The sequence below is a fragment of the Schistocerca serialis genome, chromosome 1 (genome assembly GCF_023864345.2).
Source record: "Schistocerca serialis cubense isolate TAMUIC-IGC-003099 chromosome 1, iqSchSeri2.2, whole genome shotgun sequence".
Taxonomy (NCBI): Eukaryota; Metazoa; Arthropoda; class Insecta; order Orthoptera; family Acrididae; genus Schistocerca; species Schistocerca serialis.
The window spans coordinates 432,286,502-432,308,593 of NC_064638.1; the positions used below are offsets into that span (position 1 = coordinate 432,286,502).

General features: G+C 37.0%; 1 protein-coding gene across 3 annotated transcripts in view; it reads left to right on the forward strand.

Annotated features, from left to right (window-relative positions):
- The window catches only part of LOC126472549 (uncharacterized), a 202,802-nt gene that overhangs the window by 140,306 nt on the left and 40,404 nt on the right, over positions 1–22,092 (forward strand). For all 3 annotated transcript variants that reach the window (XR_007586415.1, XM_050099941.1, XM_050099942.1), the window contains 2 exons: positions 1,778–1,965; positions 11,593–11,703. Coding sequence is in view for 2 of the 3 variants with exons in the window: in XM_050099941.1 (XP_049955898.1) it covers positions 1,778–1,965; positions 11,593–11,703 (299 nt within the window). In the remaining variant the exon portion in view is untranslated. The remainder of the gene's footprint in view (positions 1–1,777; positions 1,966–11,592; positions 11,704–22,092) is intronic.

Here is a 22,092-nt window from a genome sequence, read left to right on the forward strand (position 1 = left end):
CTACAGATTACATGTCCATACAATTTTGGGTGACAATTTTCGAGAGTGGGCCTCCAAGATCACTTGACCTCAAACCATATGATTTTTCAATGTGGGTGATACTGAAAAAGTTTTCATAACAAAAATCAATAAACATAAAGCAGATGATTTAATTGTACAAGCATTGTCATAGATGGTAAGTCTACTGCTGATCTGGAGACTGATGTTAATGATATACTCAGAGAAGTTACAGCTTGGTTTTCAATTAATTCTCTTTCAGTTAATATTAAAAAAACTAATTTTATACAGTTCCACACAAAAAATAAAGCTCTAGAAAATATAGTAATTGCTCATGACAACCTGGAACTAGAACAGGTGCAATCCACTAAATTCCTGGGGGTTCACATTGACAGTAGGCTAAACTGGGAACAGCATGTGTCCCTTACTCTAAAAAGGCTTTCATCAGCAACTTTTGCTCTAAGAATCATTACTCATTTTGGGGACATCAACATTTTAAAACCAGCTTACTTTGGGTACTTTCACTCATTAATGAGTTATGGCATAATATTCTGGGGTAATTCACCAGCCTAAAAAAAAATCTTAACTGCTCAGAAGAGAGCAGTCAGAATCATGTGTGGGGTTCCTCCACGAACCTCATGTAGAAAACTTTTTACACAGTTAGATATTGTGACCACAACATGTCAGTACATATACTCTCTGATGAATGTAGTTAATAAAGACTATGCTCAGTATGAAACAAATTGTTCATACCATAACTACAGTACTAGAGGTAAAGATGATCTACTTGTTGAACTAAAAAATTTAACATTTGTACAGAAGGGAGTAAAGTATGCTGCTATAAAGACTTTTAATGCATTGCCTAATTATATTAAATGTACAAGAGAAAATGAAACGCTGTTCAAAGGTATGTTAAAAAGTACCTGCTTGACCATCCACTGTACTCGTTAGATGAATTCTTTTCCAGAAGTAATGCCCTCCGTTAATAATAGATGTATTTAGTCTCTTAGTTTTTAGATGGACGATACAATATTAGGTTAATGTTATAGTGTTAATGTTATAGTTATAATGTTATATTGAGAATTGCTATACTAGTTAAATGACAGCTAGTAAATGAGAAAAAGTGATACTTATTAATATCTATATCATTGTATTGTATTACTACTCTGTAGCATTAATTGTATTTGTACAATTGTATTGACGCGTTCCACATCCAGGCGAATCACTCGCATGTACAGATCTATGGAATATGCATACCAAATAAAATAAAATAAATAGAACAAGAATTTGAGAGCATTTTTGGCAATAATAGGAAGTTAATGTGACAAGATATGTAATTTGGTGTTTAAACGATGTGTTCAATGTCTATATAAAAATGGACACTTTGAACAATTTCATTAGTAAAAATTGCTTTGTGTAATCCATTGAAATTATGAAACACTGTACTACATTTTTGGTTGACTGCTTTTTGCTGCACCCTCTATTATCCAATGATATTGTGTGAGAGAGTTGATGACAAGTTACCAGCTAGGATGACTGTGAAATTATGAAAATATTAAATAAAAGGTATTCTTATGGTAAATGTTCCAGCTGACTAGGAGCTGGATGAGTAATACTTTCATTAATAGTAGAGGAGAGAGAGGGAGGGTGGGGAGGAGCAGAGAGAGAGAGAGAGAGAGAGAGAGAGAGAGAGAGAGAGAGAGAGAGAGATGTTCTCTGAAGAACCAGAAATTGTGTAAAAACATGATTGTGTTGTCCTGATTCAGATACTTTTCTTCAGAGCTTCCAACGGATTATCTTCTTGACATGCACCGTGGAATGCTGGGAGAAGACAATGAAACATGTGTCCGACTTCTCTACTATCCTCCTTGGACACCAGAAGTAGATGAGGCAGCAATACGCTGTGGAGAACATACTGATTATGGCTCATTCACACTGTTGGCCCAAGACTCAGAAGGAGGCCTAGAGGTTAGTTCATTTGATATTTTTTCCATGAAGCTATATTCCAAAGCAGATATATTCCAAAGCAATTATTCATTTTCCTCAAATTTTAAGTGATATGCATGATGTTATAGAACATGACGTTGCCAACAGAATCTTAAGCTCTCAATAGAAGTTATTGCATATCCAGCTGGATAGTTGCCAGTGAGTTCTTAGTTTTTTGCCCAGTAACTGCTGGCACGTTTAAGAAAATTTTGCAGTGGTGTATTCTCTACCCAGAATTGACCTCTACATAAATTATTTTGTATCAGGTGTTATAGCTGCATGTATAACAGCTACATCGCAAACATTTTATTGATAGTTACAAATATCACTCAAGAATAAATATACTGGCACAAAGAGTAAAATATTTATGACATTGAAGAGGGCTCTGCATTTATTTCAGTTATTTACTTCATGAAATAGTTTTATCTTATATATATCTTAGGATCAACTCTGTTTATCTTTTATTATGTTATCCCAAAAACACTTTTACATAGCAGTATGAACTGAAAAAGTCATCAATACACTACATTCATGCAGATTTATTGATAAAATTTTGACCATTTATAATGACTTGCAGCGGAATTAGCTGGTTTTTCATGCTTTCCATCTCAGTTTGTTTAATGTTGTAATGTAGAAAAAGTCAGCAAAGAGTTTATTTTACAAAGCAAGCAGTAAAAGTGTTGAATAATGGTGTTGGAGCCCATTACTTTACTTCTCAGTACTTTTAGCTGTAACTACTGTTGTTAATAATAGATTACAATTTCATATGAACTATGACAAACACAACAAAAACAACAACACAAGGTATAAAACTTAATTTCTGTGTACACTGTGCTTTATTATATAAGATTCATAATGAAGTACTTTATTCTGATGCAAAATTCTTAAACTAGTTCATCCTAGACACAATGCATGCTGCATGCATGAAATGTGGAATCCACAGAAACTGAAGAGCAGTTTAAAGGCACACATTATTAAAAGTTTGGTTTTTAAATTATCTGATCATATAGATTTTTGTCCACCTTTGGAATGCAATGGAGCAGTGATTATGTGTGGCATGAGTCCAACAAGTCCTTGGTAGGTTAGGTTCCCGGAAGTACGTGGCAACAGGTATTTAAGCACAGGTTGGGTAATTCCTGTAAAGTATGGGCAAATGGTTTGTTAGTGCAGAGGTGGAGCCTGATAGCATCTCGGATGTGTGTTGTTCTCCTCAGATGCTGGTCCCTGTTTTGACCAGAGCCAAGGCTGGAATCTCTCTACACATCGGTCGGGAGGCCTGAAGATGGTGTAATACATCGCTGAAACTGGTAGCCCAATAAAATAACAGTTTGGAAATTAGATGACTTGACTTTCTGTACTGAACAGCTGAGCCCCTCAACCATCTCTGGTTCAATAAAATACTTCTGCTGGCTATGATGCTTACTGCCACTAATATGCCAAAATATTACGATCACTGCTTGCTATAAGACTGAAAGCCACCTGGTGATGTTGTGGACACATAAATGGAGCAGAAACAATTGGGGAATCATTGTAGTCCACAAATGGGGAAATCCACTGACATAAGCAACTGTGACAGAGGACAGATTCTAATGGCCTGGTATATGGGAATGAGCATCTGGGAAATGATGAAGCCGCTCAGCTGTTCGTATGCTACTGCCATGAACATCCACATAAAGTAATATAAGATGTCACCGGTTGGTGACAAGGTGTTGGACATCCATGCCTCTTCACAGACCATCAAGATTGGAGGCTTTCCCACTCTGTAAAGCTTGATAGGTGGTGATCTGTGGCTGATCTGATGACAGAGAACAATGCTGGTGCAGGCAGAAGTGTTTTGAAGGATGCCATTCAGTGCATATTGTTGAACATGAGGTTCAACATCAGACAACCCCTGCATCCTCCCATGTTACCCAGCAACATCAGCACTTAATCTTTGCAGTGGACACAAGGTCATTGAGACTGGACTAAGGACCAATGGAAACGTGTTTCCTGGTCAGGTGAACCAAGTTTTTCTGTTACATCATGCTGATGGTCATCACTGGATATGCCATCATCAAAGTAAATGGCACTCAAAACGTGAACCACACCATGGATGCAGGCCAGTTGGGCCAGTAGTATGCTACAGTGGACATTCACCTCAGCTTCCATGGAACCTGTGGTAGTAATCAAGGGCAGCATGGCAGTTGCGAACTACATGAGCGTTATTGCAGACTGCTTCCATCCCTTTGTGACTGATGCCTTCCCCAAGGTGTTGGCGTCTTCCAGCAAGAATAACTTTCCATGTCACAAGGCCAGAATTGTGCTACTGTGTTTTGAAGGAGGGAACTCGTGTTCATGTCTTGACCACTAAATTTGGAAATTATATTATATCATCTACTGTGGTACTGTATCTCACAGTTTGTTTGAATTTTACTTTTATTACATAAAGTGATTGAACTTAAAGAGCAAAAATGCTGTGATGGAAGTGTTAGAATTCCTATACTCTTTGAAGGGTCCTCTACAAGAGGTTTGATTATTTTAGCTTTGTATTGTAATTTTATTCTTTACTTTTGTACAGTAAATAAGTTATTGACCTTATGTACATTACCCCAGAAGTCTTATGTAAGATAACAATGTCTGAAATTATCTCTTTCATAATATAGATATAAATATCCTTAACAATGTAATATTATTTTTATTCAAAGCCATTTGAAAATGTTTATATTTTGCTCCAATTTTTCTTCATTTATTTTATGCTATTATGTACAGTGCCATTGACAAAAAAATCTTAATAGACATTTCTGTATTGTCATTCCCATTGCTGAATAGAAATAATCAGCACTTGTTTTGATTTCATAGCCAAAATGATAAAAATATCATTGCGTTTTATCATTTTTTTCACTCCAAAGGGGCTGTGTTTTAACACATTACATAATAATTTATTAGTATTTTAGTATATAATGTGCTCACATATGATTTTGATATGTAAAGCTACAATATGACAGAAGTGCCAATGTATTTTACACTAGAATTCTTGGATTCAGTAAAATAAAATTCCCATTGACCTAATCAATTTTCTTGAAAGTTCTACATAGTATTATTTCAAGTTTTATTTTGTGATAATCACCATTTCCTTAGTAGTAACATAACTTTCATCATAATGAATTTACATTTTGAAAAACGCACAGTTTTATTATATTGTTTAAACCAATTTTTACAATCAAAGGTTTTCAGTGCTCAAGTTTTCCAACCTGAGAAACTGTACAAATATATAAATTGACAAGGATGTATTAAAAGACTGTGGCTTAATGAGTTGGTTGGTTAGTTGATTTGGGGGAGGGGACCAAACAGCGAGGTCATTGATCCCATCAGATTAGGAAAGAAAGTCAGCCATGTCCTTTCAAAGGAACCATTCTGACATTTGCGTGAAGCAGTTTAGGGAAATCACGGAAAACCTAAATCAGGATGGCTGAATGCGGGCTTGAACCATCATTCTCCCAAATGTGAGTCCATTGTCCTAATCACTGTGCCACCTCACTTGGTGCTCAATGAGTCTAATAGGAAAGTGCCAGATTACAAATCTATAATATGATTAAAATTACTTGATAGTTCCCATCTGCCACTTGACACTACTGTGTTGCCACATCCACTGCTGGATGTTAATGTGTAACTCGGAACAGTGTTGGAAGTGGCCACTGCGCGGTATGACAGAATTGTGAGATGCTCTGTTGACAACTGATTTTGAGTGAGCAATGATCGAACTGAGGCAGACAACTGTTTCATAGCCCTGAATTTAAACTCATGTACTGATATAACCATGACCTCAAGATTTGCAGTGTATCTGAGAAACTGATCTAATATCATGATCACTTTGTTCCTGGTGTTGAACACTAACATGTATGAGCAAACTCAAGACAGAAAAAATTCATAACATGTTTGTTGCCATAGCCATCCTCTGCAACAAAATTTTATAAGTCAGTAGGTAATGAAGATTATGTGATGAAGTATTAGAAATAAAAAAAAGAATTACAACTAAACCAATTTAATAAAAATTATAATCAAAGTCTTTTTATTAGGTCTAGAAAAAAAAAATGCTACATTCAATAAGATTTGAACCTACGGCCTTCCCCACATCAGGTAATACACTAACCACTATGCAGTGCCATTACAATGTAGAAGGTAATTGCATTTATGACTCTGGTGATGATCCTGGTGACCCAGTTACAACAATTAATTGTGGTCTTCAAAAATTCAGCCTCACACAATGTCATGTGAAACATATCTAATGTAAACTGATCTCTTTGATCATAATTACTGTATATGTGATGCTGAGTTGTATCTTATGCGTAAGGATCCAGTAGTTGTGAATTGTGTTTTATTCGTCTCATGACATACATTTGCAATCCATTTGGTTTGCGTACAGGAGACATGACAAAAATTTAGCAAACAGTTACAGTGCTTTTTACATTAATAAATAATAGCACTATAATAAATAATAACACTATAAGGATATTTCTTGGAATGTGTAACACATTGTATCCAGCTCAAATTTCTAGTTTGTCCCGCATGAATTCATCCACTGAGTAATAACACTTCAGTGTCAGTATCTCATATAGCTTTCTTTTAAGTGATCCTAAATTCATCTGTATCAACTTGTTCCCCTTTTAGTTTATTACAAATTTTCATCCCCATGTATTGAGGTCCCTGGGCATACAGTCTGAGGTGGTGGGTGGGGAGCATAAAAGTTTCTTTGTTTTTAGTATCATGTGAATGGCCAAAATGGTGTCCCTCAAATAATTCATGTCTGGTGTAAAAAATATAATAATCTCATACATGTATAAGGATGACAGAGTTCATATTTTAAGTTTTATAAATAATGGTCAACATGGTTCTTTGAGATTTGCAGTGCACATATTTCGAATGATTTTTTTTTCTGTATTTTTAGCATCTGCACTATGTTTGTCGAGATACCCAAAAAAACAATAGCATACCTTGGTTGTTGTGTACAATCTTAATCTGCTCACATTTTGATTGTTTGGTTTTGAACTGCATTGCATGAGTCTTAGATATGTTTAGATTCAACCCATTTATCTGAAACCAACTTCCTAAGGTACTGAGGGTACTGATCACAGATTTGGGAATTTTTCCAAATCCTGATCTTCAACTAAGACAGAAGTATCATCTGCAAACAGAACTGATGGGGAGCTGATATTTAATGGTAAGTCATTAACATGAAAGAGAACTAGGAGTGGGCCTAATATGGAGCCTTGTGGAACACCCTGAGTTATTTTTTTCCACTCAGAAAAATAAAATGTGCTATTTGAAGAAATGCTAACTCTTTGCTTTCTGTTTGATAAGTAGGATTTAAGCCACTGTACGGCATTGCCGCTAATGCCATACTTTTCAAGTTTGTAAACAAGCAATGCATGGTCTACAGAATCAAACACCTTTGTGAGGTCGCAGAAAATTCCTGCCACCTTATTTCTCTTGTCTAATGATGTACTTATTTTCTCAATGAAACCGTTTACTTCATCTATGGTGTTTTTCCACTGCTGAAAACCAAATTGATTGTTTACGATAGCAAAATATTTTGCAATGAAGTTTTGGATTTGTGCAACAGCAAGTTTTTCTGATATTTCAGATACGACTGGGAGAACTGAGATAGGATGATAATTTCCCATGATATCTCTTGACCCCTTCTTGAAGAGTAGTTTGACTTCAGCATATATCAGTACCTCTGGGAAACAGCCCTCTTCAAAACATTGATTTATTATTTGAGCTAATGGGTTTGCAATTCTGTTGTGTACAACTGCAGATTTTTTTGTTTCCTAATGTTAGAATATCATTTACTACATCCTCCACAGAAACGTTTAAGAATGTTGTAAAGTTTTCAGAGTTTTCACCTAGGCCAAAGGGATTTACTTTTCTGTGATAATCTGTTACATCTGCATCAGGCTTTGCTACGTTTATAAAGAATTCATTAAAGTACTCTAGTATTTGCTTCAATGTCAATTTTTGAAATTTCTTGGTTATAGGCTCTATCGCCTAACTCAGATTTAATGACTGACAGCATAGCCTTTGTCTTACTTTTATGATTTAAAATTAGCCTGTTATTTGCCAGTTGGTTTTCTGCCCTGACAACTCTTTTAAATATGGTTTTATAGAGTCTTAACATATTTAATGATATCAATATCTTTATTATATTTTAGTTCTCTGTGCAGTTGTCTTTTCCTTACACTGGAAATTTTTATGCCCTGGGTAATCCACTTCACTTTATTTGTTATTTTGTTGCTGCAGGGTCTACGTGGAAATGTTTCATTAAAGACACCAAGAAAAGTATTGAGGTATTTCTCAAAGTTTTCGTCACTTTAGTTACAATGATCAAACAGCCAAGTTTTCTCTTTTAGCTTCTCCCTAAATGTTAGCAAGTCTTCTTCACTAAAGTTCCAGCTCATATGGGCTCTCATACGTGAAATGTTCCTGTCTGTCTGTGGCAGCTCAATGAACAATGCACAATGATCTGAAATACCTAGATCCAGACAAAATTTATACACATCTTAATATACATAATTAGTTAGAATATTGTCAGTACATGTTGTTGATTGCCATTGTCTCTGGTAGATTAGAAGAAATTCAATTTTAAACCATATTTCTTTACTAAGTCAGTGAATCTTGAAGAGTGGCTATTATCACATGTGATACCAATATTAAAGTCAGCAGCTATTGCAATTTTTTTCTTTTTTTTCTCTACAAAGGTCTTGTATCATAACTTGAAGCTTGGATAAGAATAGTTCTGTTCTGTATATTGAGATTGTTATAACATTTGTTAGTGAGTCCACTATTTCTACCCAACAGCTCTCAAACACACATTCTTCATTTAAATAATTAAGACAGTTTCTGGTCTCATAATTTATATCACTATGTAGAAGTATACAGAAGCCTCCATGTGGCTTGTTTCTTCTGCAAAAGGTACTTGGTAATCTGAAGTTCCCTATTTTGTTTAGAATTTTTATTGTGTCCTCAGTAAACCAGTGCTCATTTAGACAAACAACTCTAATATTTGCACATTCTGACAGAATGATTTCCAATTCGTCTATTTTGGAGCATCAGTGTTTAAACCATTTATATTCCAGTGGATAACATACAGGTACCTACTTTGGCTATTAGTTATGGGCTTTAGCATATTTCTTGCCAGATCATGGTTTGGTTTTGTCTTTCTTAATGCTAATTAGTTTCCCTTATTTTTTATGACCTGGCAAGTGTCTATGAACATCTTACTGAATATTTTTGAGCCCAGCCTATTCACATGTAGAATATCTTTGGCAAGACAGTTTGCACTTGGCAATTTGTTGGGATCAATGAAAACGACTCCTAGTTTATTGCACTGTTCTTTAATATTTCATTTATTCTCTGCACATAGCTGTCACTCACCGTTCTCCTGTACACAATGCTACTTATTATTATTCTGGAATTCGAGTAGAGTCTTCTGGCTGTTCAGATGAGGTTCCTTGTGTGGTTTACAATTTCTTCCTCACTGTTGTTTCAAAGCGAATTTGTTCCCGTATGGATAAAAACACCTTTTAGATTTCTGCTATGCTTATCTGCTGTGTTCTGTCTTGAGTTTAAGATGATGTTTAGGTGTGTATGCAATTGATGCGTCCTGATTCTAGGTCAAATGTCAATTCCGGAGTTTGTAATGACTATGTTTTTCAACAGTGAGTCACCTGTAATAAATAATTCACTTTCTGTCTTATTGTAATGCTTCTTTCTGTCTTTTTTGTATGTTATGCTGGTCCACTTAAATTTGTTTGGTTCTTCAGTATCTCCAGTTTCTTTCTTTTTTTTTTTTTCATAATGGCGGCTGAATTTTTTCATTGTTTGTCAGTTGTATCACTGCATATTTGCCGAAGTAGGTCCATCTAGTACTGGATTTTTTTCACATACACAACACTTTTCTTGTTTCAATGCAATATTTTCTTGCTTTAGCAACGTCAGTTCTTCTCTCAGAGCATCAATGTCACTTTGAAGAAGACCAATAATTTCACCCTTAGAACTTAGTGTGGATGTTAATCGTGCATTTTCTTCACTTGTACAGCTGAGGCATGTCCACTGAGTATTGTCATTTACAAATTTCAGACTCAAGTTCGCGCACTTCTCATGTAACCAAAAGTTGCACTTAATGTACCAAATTCCTTTGACTGCATGTTTTATATACTTTCTGCATGAAAAACCATTTAATTTCAAATGATTTTTGAGCATTCTGTCACCACACAGTCCTACCAGCATCATCTTTACACTCCAATGTTTGATTAATGCTATGTACTTTGTTAGCATTATCATGTTTGATGAAATACGAAATGTAAGGACCACACTCAGGACTAGAGATCCAAACACACCAAGAAAGAAAGCCTGACAATGAACTGGACGTGATCAGACCAAATGTTGTGGCAACAGTGAATGGTTCAGCCATGAAGTTGAGTGCTCTGATTGCAGGGAACCAGCTAAAGGACGTGAACTCTCAACTACCAAGTAATTTCAATCAGACTGTAAAGATCCAGGTATCAGTTCTCAGTTGGTCCAAGGTAGTGAACAGCACAGCACTTCTGCAAGCAAGATGTTATTGAAAGTATCACACACTTTCCTTCCTCTGATCTTTGAACTGACTTAGCCAGCTACTTTTAGGGGGACCTACAGCGTAACACAAAATTTGAACCACAGAATGAACTGCATTTTTCTTCACATACACAAAGAATTACCAAAAGAGATTGAGGGAAACAGTAAGTGTCCATAATGAACATTGCACAACCAATCTTTCACTTTTAACCCAGACACTCGTGCACTTAGTCACTTAATCTAAGTTGCTGAGAATTTTATTCTTGCTTTTTTTTAACTCGCTGCTGGTTTATTTCATCCTTAGCATATGTGAAATATATTTCATCTGCGGATCATTTAGATAAAACACATTCCAACTTCAGTACTAGCCACAATATCTTTTGTGAACATTTTAAGGGGTGCAAACACATTCTTATTTCATTCTTAAGCAGTACTCTGTCCATCCTATTAATAATGGTACAATCAATTTTTGAAGCTACTGAAGGAATAAGCAATTGAATTTATTTCTATTGGACATGATTATAGAACACATTTTTAATCATTACCAATTTTAATTGTACATTGACCATTTTTTTTTTTTTAGAATCCATATATCATAAGCCTATATGGATTCTACACATGGCCAGTGTTAGGTGAAAGCTGTCGTGATTAAAAACATGTTCTTTTGTTGAACATAAAATAAATAAAAACATGTGTATAATATATGTCGGTGACTCTTTATCACAGGCAGAATGATTATTTTTTTCCCAAAAGTACTACATTCTGGAGAATTTTACCATTTATCTTGATAGTCCTCAAGATGCTTCCTATATAGAGAGAGGAAATGTTAGGCAGAAATATATGCCTCAGTTCATGGCCTAAATCATAAAAATTGAAGGTCACCAAGAATATATCTATCAAATCAAAAACTGTCGTTATACAACTTTGAAAAGTACTGTACAATACCAAATTAAATAATGGAACATAGCTTTGAACTTCTTTAACAAATAAGAATTAAAACGAAGTTTTATTTCACAGGTGAAAACAGCTGCAGGTGAATGGGCACGTGTTGGCTTCTTACCAGGAGCATTAATTATCAACACTGGAGAGCTGTTATCCTTTTGGACTAAAGGAGAGTACACTGCAATTGTGAGTGCACACATATATTTTCTTTTTCCTATGTAGTGAGATTAGGATATGTGAACACAAAATAAGCAGTCTTGCATATGCGGATGACTTAGTTGTGATGGCAGATTCGATTGAAAGTTTGCAAAGTAATATTTCAGAGCTAGATCAGAAATGTAAGGACTATGGTATGAAGATTAGCATCTCCAAAACGAAAGTAATGTCAATGGGAAAGAAATATAAACGGATTGAGTGCCAAATAGAAGGAACAAAGTTAGAACAGGTGGACAGTTTCAAGTACTTAGGATGCATATTCTCACAGGATGGCAACATAGTGAAAGAACTGGAAGCGAGGTGTAGCAAAGCTAATGCAGTGAGTTCTCAGCTACGATCTACTCTCTTCTGCAAGAAGGAAGTCAGTACCAAGACTAAGTTATCTGTGCACCGTTCAATCTTTCGACCAACTTTGTTGTATGGGAGCGAAAGCTGGGTGGATTCAGGTTACCTTATCAACAAGGTTGAGGTTACGGATATGAAAGTAGCTAGGATGATTGCAGGTACTAGTAGATGGGAACAATGGCAGGAGGGTGTCCACAATGAGGAAATCAAAGAAAAACTGGGAATGAACTGTATAGATGTAGCAGTCAGGGCGAACAGGCTTAGATGGTGGGGTCATGTTACACGCATGGAAGAAGCAAGGTTACCCAAGAGACTCATGGATTCAGCAGTAGAGGGTAGGAGGAGTCGGGGCAGACCGAGGAGAAGGTACCTGGATTCGGTTAAGAATGATTTTGAAGTAATAGGTTTAACAGCAGAAGAGGCACCAATGTTAGCACTGAATAGGGGATCATGGAGGAACTGTATAAGGGGGGCTATGCTCCAGACTGAATGCTGAAAGGCATAATCAGTCTTAAATGATGATGATGATGATGATGATGATGATGTAGTTTGAATAACTGATAACACTCCATCAACTGAATTTTATTCTGATGGGTATCAGAAATTTATGAAGAAAAAAAATGTTTCTTGATTTCCTGTGACAATTTGTAGATAAACCAGGTTCTCACCAGAAGATGACATAATAAACCAAAACAGGTTTATTAACAAACACAAACTTGCTGCAAAACTTCAGGGAAAGTAATATTCCTTTAGTAATTACTAATAGCATAAGTAATAAGATTTAAAATGGAATGAGTACATCAGGTTGGTAGCAAGGAAGGCCAATGCTGGACTTTGTTTTATTGGGGGAATTTCAGGAAAGTGTAAATCAGCCATAAACGAGGTGGCACACAGAACACTAGTGTAACTCATTTTTGATACTGTTCAAGTGTTTGAGATCCCCATCAGATTGGATTAAAGGAAGACATTGAAGCAACCTGGAAGCATGTTGCTAGATTTGTTACTGGTACGTTCAATCAGCATGCAAGTATTATGGAGATGCTTCATATATTCAAATGGGAATCCCTAAAGGGGAGAAGATGCTCTTTTTGCTAGGCACTGTTGTGGAAATTTGGAGAACTGGCATTTGAGATGCAGCAGAGTGATTCTATTCCCGCCAACTTGCTTTTTGCATAAAGACCATGGAGATGAGATGCGAGAAATTAGACCTCATACAGAGGCTTGTAGATAGTAATTTTTCTCTCATCCTGTTTGCAAGTGCAACAGAAAAGGAAATGATTAGTAGTGGTATGTGGTACCTTCTGCCATGGACAGTACTGTAGCTTGTGGAGTATGTATGTAGATGTAAATGTAAGTGTAGATGTAGAAGTAGAGGAAAACTAGTTCATCTAAAAATTTGACACCAATAACAAAATTACAAGTAAAAGTTTGTACTTTATTAACTGTGAACATTTAAATGGGAGCTGATAGAAAACAGCAAATAAGAAGAAGTTTTTGTAAAAGTGTAGAGAAACCTGAAAACTAAATTAACCAGAATGTTTGGCATAAAAATGTACATTAAATAAGTGATGGATGACATGAAACTTCTTGGCAGATTATAACTTTGTGCCAGACCAAGATTCAAACTCGGGACCTTTGCCTTAAGTGGGCGTACATTTCACTTCCATTGGTACCATGTCTCCCACCTTTCAAGTTTCACAGAAGCTCTCCTGCAAAAGGCAAAGGTCCTGAGTGTGGGTCTCAGTTTGGCACATGGTTTTAATCTTCCAGGAAGTTTCATCTAGCACACACTCCACTGCAGGGTGAAAATTTCATTCTGGAAACAACCCTGAACTGTGGCTAAGCCACGTCTCCACAATATCCTTTCTTCCAGGAGTGCCAGTCTTGCATCTTTAGCAGGACAGCTTTTGTAAAGTTCGGAAGGTGGGAGGTGAGGTACTGGCAGAAGAAAGCTATGAGGACAGGTTGTGAGTAGCGCTTGGGTTGCTCAGCCAGTAAAGCACTTGCACGCAAAAGTCCCGAGTTTGAGTCTCGATTCAGCACACAGGCTTAATCTGCCAGAAAGTTTCGTATCAGTGCACATTCTGCTGCAAAGTGAAAATTTCATTCCGGAAACAGATAACATATTAAGGGGAAAAATAAATAATCCATAGAAATGTAAAACAAATTATAGTGTTATCAAGAGAAGCTGGTGTGGGAAAGTTAGATTCATTTAGTTTCATGGATCTTTTTATGAAGAATAACTTTCAGGAATGTGTAACTTATTAAGGTTATGTTAATAAATTGAAAGACTTTTATAAATTATGTTAATATTCTGTTTATCCTGGTTAAATTAAAAATTTGCAGGGTAACACCTACTCAGAGAAAAAAAGGTACTGTCTTCTCTTTATCATATGGTGTTGCTGTTTATCTGGTTTAAGGGGAATATGTATGTCCTTTACCTACAGTGTTAAATTTGCAATATTGATGACCCATTAGCTCAGAACCATTGAGAGATAGAGATCTGAAATTTTTAGGAAGTATAGTTTCACTCCGTTTCTGATTACTGAACCAGGATCAGAATATACAGACAAATAATTAGTTAGTTATGATTTAAAAAAAATTATGTTCAATTGTTTTTTGAAAAAAAAAAAGGTCCCCTGTTCCTTCTCTAAGTAAAAATCATTACAAGTTATGTTTTTGTGGTTCAGCAGGTGCAGTGTACTAAGAGGTAACACTGTGTAAAATGAGGCATATGTATCTGTAATAGTTATTATCTGTAATAGTTCCTGAGATAATGGGTCAAATATTTTTAAAAAATTCATTTCTGTGAAATCAAGTTTAAACATTTTATTTGATATTAATCCACATATGGAACCATCCATATCCCCCTAGAAACAGCCAGGCCCATAATCAGCTTTTTCTGAATCATGTACTTGATCATCCTGCAAACCTAGAAGCTTCCTTCTTTTCCTACCTCTTGCTTCTTTAGCCATTTCCTCTGCCGCACACTGCACTTTCATGATCCTGAGTCGACCCATTCGCTGGAAGGCTTACAGTGTGTTGGCTCCAGGAATGATATCAAGTTGCCCTAGTACCCTAATTCTTCCCTTATTGCCATCATTAAACGTTGTCATAGCATCGAAAACACCCAAGCATAGAGTTTTCATACAAAGACATTTTTTGGTATGTGGGTTCAAATGACATTATTGAAAGACTCATTCTAGGTTTTGCATTCGGCCATGGGGACATTTGGAAAGAAGATCAGGATGAACTAACTCTCTACATATTGGCTTAATTACCTCCATCACTGCAGATGATGTGCTGTTTTTGTGCCTAAATTGTTCCTCTGTACCCACTGCTTGAGCCTTATGGTACTTGCACCATGAATCTATATATCCTCATCCCTTCAAACCCAGAACCTCCCACAGAAGAACCCCAAAAGTGCCCCACTTGTGGCAGGATACTTTCCGGGACTGGATCAGACTCTGAATGTGGCTCTCCAGCAGGGATACGACTTCCTCAAATCCTGCCCCGAAATGAGATCCATCCTTCATGAAATCCTCCCCACTCCACAAAGAGTGTCTTTCCGCCGTGCACCTAACCTTCATAACCTCTTAGTTCATCCCTATGAAATCCCCAAACCACCTTCCCTACCCTCTGGCTCCTACCCTTGTAACTGCCCCCGGTGTACAACCTGTCCCATGCAGCCTCCCACCACCACCTACTCCAGTCCTGTAACCCGGAAGGTGTACACGATCAAAGGCAGAGCCACATGTGAAAGCACCCACGTGATTTACCAACTGACCTGCCTACACTGTGAAGCTTTCTATGTGGGAATGACCAGCAACAAACTGTCCATTCACATGAATGGACACAGGCAGACAGTGTTTGTTGGTAATGAGGATCACCCTGTGGCTAAACATGCCTTGGTGCACGGCCAGCTCATCTTGGCACAGTGTTACACCATCCAGGTTATCTGGATACTTCCCACTAACACCAACCTGTCAGAACTCTGGAGATGGGAACTTGCCCTTCAGTATATCCTCTCTTCTCGTTATCCGCCAGGCCTCAACCTCCACTAATTTCAAGTTGCCGCCGCTCATACCTCACCTGTCTTTCAACAACATCTTTGCCTCTTTACTTCCACCTCGACTGACATCTCTGCCCAAACTCTTTGCCTTTACAAATGTCTGCTTGTGTCTGTGTATGTGCGGATGGATATGTGTGTGTGCGAGTGTATACCTGTCCTTTTTTCCCCCTAAGGTAAGTCTTTCCACTCCTGGGATTGGAATGACTCCTTACCTTCTCCCTTAAAACCCACATCCTTTCGTCTTTCCCTCTCCTTCCCTGTTTCCTGATGAAGCAACCGTTTGTTGCGAAAGCTTGAATTTTGTGTGCATGTTTGTGTTTGTGTGTGTGTCTATCGACCTGGCAGCGCTTTTGTTTGGTAAGTCTCATCATCTTTGCTTTTAGATATATTTTTCCCACATGGAATGTTTCCCTCTATTATATTCATATTTATTTATTTATTTATCTTACATCTCGTAACATGTATTTAACATGCATGGGCAATGTTACAATAATTACATTTAGATTATTGATACACAATATACATAGATTACATGCTATTAAGTAAAAGATCATTTAAGTATATTTAACATAGCATTCATGAGGTCAAATCTTATCAGCACCATACTGTATGGGCACTTAAATATAAGCCATTTTTGTAAACATTTTTAAAAATTCTACCAGAAAGCTGTTTCAGGTTGTTTGGCAGAGAATTATAAAATATTGCTCCCTTAATGAATGGGGTATTTGTTGTTAGATTCAATCTTCTGCTCACCATATGAAAGTGTGATTTGTGTCTTGTATCGTGATCATGGATTTCCATATTTCTGTTTGTCACTTTTTTGTCTTTTTTCACAGATAATATTGATTGAAACATATATACTGCATAGATAGTCATAATATTAAAATTAATAAACAGGTTTTTGCATGAAGTTCTGGGTCTTACTTTTGCCATAGTTCTTATTACTCTTTTCTGCAATACAAATACCCTTCTTATATTGTATTGGCTACACTCACCTCACAATACGATTCCATAATATAGGTGGGGATACACCAACCCAAAATACGCTATTTTTATTGCTTCAGTATCTAGATATTGAACTAATCTTCTTAGTAAATACAGACTAGATATTATTTTACCACAGACATGATCTATTTGCTGATTCCATGAAAGTCTGTCATGTATATGTATCCCCAGAAATTTACATTCTGAACAGGTATTTTCCTGAGTGTCCTCATTTACAACAGTATTTTTATTTGAGCCACTTGTCTTAAAATAAATTAAATTAGTTTTGTTAATATTGTCCCTCAGGTTTTCTTTTTCAAAATGTGTTTGGGCTTTTTCAACAAAATTCTGTACCACTGAATTTAGGCCATCATTACTACGTGCCCAGCAAACCCAAGAGGTGTCATCAGCATACATAGTAATACGATGACTGGTGTCTAATACTTTTGGGAAATCATTCACTTAGCAAATAAACAAAAAGGGGCCCAAGATAGAGCCTTGTGGCACACCAAATAGGCAAATACCGTATATATGTGTATCATCAGTGGATGATTTGTGGAAGAATGTAGCCCACACTGCTCTTTTCATTACTTGTAGGCCATGTCTGTTGTTCCTTATTGTCATTCTATAATATTGCTGGAGTTCATCAATGTTTTTGTCTGTAGGTCTTCCTTTACCATTTAGAGTCTTTCCATCCAATAACTTCTCTTTTCCTTTTGTCTGCTTCAGTTTTCAAAGGCATGTTCCCAACTGTTTTTGAACATGGCCCACACATTCAATCTTCAAAACATGCTTTTCACCATAAGGTTGGCTTCCCACAACTGATTGGAAGGCCTCCATTCCCCAAGTACTCAGTGTAGCACATACCTCTTTCCTGCTGTGAGTGTCTCAACATAGAAACAACTGCAGCAGCCTCCATACCCCCACTAGTTCCCTCATAACTCTTGGCACAGTTCGTTTTATGACTTTCAATTGTTTCATTGCCAACTGATTTACACTGATGGCAGTATTTAGTTAGCACTTCGATGTCTAAAATTTTACCTGTGTCTACACAAGTGACAGTTGCAACTGCATTTTTAGATGTGTGGCCTCTATTCTGCTGTGTACCATCAATTGCCACAGAGAAGTCTGTCATGTTCTTTAATTCTGCTTCTTTAGCAGTGGCTTTCATATAACAACAGCAACAGATTTGACACATTCACCAATTACTTCTTTGTACTTACTTGATCCAGATGGTGGGTATGACAAGTTCAGCCTCACACACAATACTTGAGCTGCAATCAGTCCTTTACCTATGCACCTCATTCCATACAAGAATCTATCATTGCTCTCAAACAAGTCATTCTTACACTTTTGAGAAGTCCAAAATGATGTAGAGAACCTCCAAACTTTGCACTGAACAACAAGTTCATTAGCTAGTCCAGTCCTTGCAGATGTGTCCTCAAAGATGATAATTTGCCCACCACAAACCTTACATGAAACAGCATCTTGTAAAACTTGTCCTGACACATTCAAATCTAATAAAACATAACCTAAACTATTTACATGATCTCCTTTGTCAATAAATAAATCCTCATGGTTTCCAAGTTTCCTCCTCAAAGCACTAGTAGGCATGTCCTTTTTGTGTGTCTGTGAAACATCTGTTTCAGGATCAGCACTGGATTCAGATCCAGTCCTATGCTGATTTCCATGGAAATGTTGCTTCTTAAAACAGCTCTTTCTTTTTGTCATGTTGCAAAGAGGTATAAGAATGTGTAATAGTACACCAAATGATTATGTTTGCAGTTCAACACCTATGAAACACTACACCCACAAAGTAAATCCACAAGATGCGTGTGCTAGTACTACCATTTCTGTTTACACAGTGCATCCATCCTCTTAACATGAATTCAAGGAATAAATAGCTGAAAACTATAGCCTTGTAGATTGAATAGTTCCAGAGGTAGCAAGTCAATGCAGAAGGACTGGATTTTTTTTTACACTTGCACTATTAACTTTGAAATGATAAAAAGTACACTTTCAATTGGAATTAATTGACAAATGATGCAACAAACTAATCAGGAGACATCAGATGTTATTAAGAGATAATAATCAGAAAATGCCATCTTTTGAGCAATTTCACCATATGTATTCCCCTTAATAACTATTTTTATCATGACGAGACTGACATTTATCACAGAACAAAGATTATCTACATTCTGTGAGAATAGAAGACTGTTTACAATGAATTCTGCCACTCAGCACATAACTAACAAATTCAAGCAATAATAGGAATCATACAGTTAAAGAGACAGTTTATGGATGTGTTTGGAAGTGAATAATGGGTAGAGAGAGGGATATGGGAATTCTGGATGCAACAGAGAAAAATGAACACATGGATAACATATGTGCAAGATACAGATAACCAAAAGTGTGTAATAAAAGGAAAATAGTGTGTGTGTTGTGTCTGTCTGTGTGTGTGTCTTTTTGACAACCATTGAAAGAATGATGCAGTACCAGGGGAGAAGGGGGGGGGGACAACTGTGGCACCCTATAGCTCTCAGGAATGGCAAAAAATATATAGTGTAGTCAGGTGTTTTTCTTGATTTAAAAATCTGTATTACACAGATTTTTTAACAGTGTCAGAATTGGAAATTTTTATGACTGCTGACAAGTTGCCATTCGTCTTCCAAAACATAAATATTTAAAATACTCCGTACTTCCAGATCTTGCCCCCCCCCCCCCCCTCCCCCTTCCACCACCACCTTCCTCCCATCTGCTACAAAGTATCACATTGGTGCCCTTAAGTTAAAAGGAGAACCAGTGGGTTGTGACAGATACAATAAATACATTAGTGTAGGAAAGAGAAGTACAGGAACAGATTGCATGTTGTTGTTGTTGTTGTGGTCTTCAGTCCTGAGACTGGTTTGATGCAGCTCTCCATGCTACTCTATCCTGTGCAAGCTTTCTCATCTCCCAGTACCTACTACAGCCTACATCCTTCTGAATCTGCTTAGTGTATTCATCTCTTGGTCTCCCTCTACGATTTTTATCCTCCACGCTGCCTTCCAATACTAAATTGGTGATCCCTTGATGCTTCAGAACATGTCCTACCAACCGAGACCTTCTTCTGGTCAAGTTGTGCCACAAACTTCTCTTCTCCCCAATCCTATTCAATACTTCCTCATTAGTTATGTGATCTACCCATCTAATCTTGAGCATTCTTCTGTAGCACCACATTTCGAAAGCTTCTATTCTCTTCTTGTCCAAACTATTTATCGTCCATGTTTCACTTCCATACATGGCTACACTCCATACGAATACTTTCAGAAATGACTTCCTGACACTTAAATCAATACTGGATATTAACAAATTTCTCTTCTTCAGAAATGCTTTCCTTGCCATTGCCAGCCTACATTTTATATCCTCTCTACTTTGACCATCATCAGTTATTTTGCTCCCCAAATAGCAAAACTCCTTTACTACTTTAAGTGCCTCATTTCCTAATCTAATTCCCTCAGCATCACCCGACTTTATTAGACTACATTCCATTATCCTTGTTTTGCTTTTGTTGATGTTCATCTTATATCCTCCTTTCAAGACACTGTCCATTCCATTCAACTGCTCTTCCAAGTCCTTTGCTGTCTCTGACAGAATTACAATGTCATCGGTGAACCTCAACGTTTTTATTTCTTCTCCATGAATTTTAATACCTACTCCGAATTTTTCTTTTGTTTCCTTTACTGCTTGCTCAATATACAGATTGAACAACATCGGGGAGAGGCTACAACCCTGTCTTACTCCCTTCCCAACCACTGCTTCCCTTTCATGTCCCTCAACTCTTATAACTGCCATCTTGTTTCTGTACAAATTGTAAATAGCCTTTCGCTCCCTGTATTTTACCCCTGCCACCTTTAGAATTTGAAAGAGAGTATTCCAGTCAACATTGTCAAAAGCTTTCTCTAAGTCTACAAATGCTAGAAACGTAGGTTTGCCTTTCCTTAATCTTTCTTCTAAGATAAGTCGTAAGGTCAGTATTGCCTCACGTGTTCCAGTGTTTCGACGGAATCCAAACTGATCTTCCCCGAGGTTGGCTTCTACTAGTTTTTCCATTCGTCTGTAAAGAATTTGTGTTAGTATTTTGCAGCTGTGACTTATTAAACTGATAGTTCGGTAATTTTCACATCTGTCAACACCTTCTTTCTTTGGGATTGGAATTATTATATTCTTCTTGAAGTCTGAGGGTATTTCGCCTGTTTCATACATCTTGCTCACCAGATGGTAGAGTTTTGTCAGGACTGGCTCTCCCAAGGCAGTCAGTTGTTCCAATGGAATATTGTCTACTCTGGGGGCCTTGTTTCGACTCAGGTCTTTCAGTGCTCTGTCAAACTCTTCATGCAGTATCATATCTCCCATTTCATCTTCATCTACATCCTCCTCTATTTCCATAATATTGTCCTCAAGTACATCGCCCTTGTATAGACCCTCTATATACTCCTTCCACCTTTCTGCTTTCCCTTCTTTGCTTAGAACTGGGTTTCCATCTGAGCTCTTGATATTCATACAAGTGGTTCTCTTATCTCCAAAGGTCTCTTTAATTTTCCTGTAGGCAGTATCTATCTTACCCCTAGTGAGATAGGCCTCTACATCCTTACATTTGTCCTCTAGCCATCCCTGCTTAGCCATCTTGCACTTCCTGTCGATCTCATTTTTGAGACGTTTGTACTCCTTTTTGCCTGCTTCATTTACTGCATTTTTATATTTTCTCCTTTCATCAATTAAATTCAATATTTCTTCTGTTACCCAAGGATTTCTACTAGCCCTCGTCTTTTTACCTACTTGATCCTCTGCTGCCTTCGCTACTTCATCCCTCAAAGCTACCCATTCTTCTTCTACTGTATTTATTTCCCCCATTCCTGTCAATTGCTCCCTTATGCTCTCTCTGAATCTCTGTACAACCTCTGGTTCTTTTAGTTTAT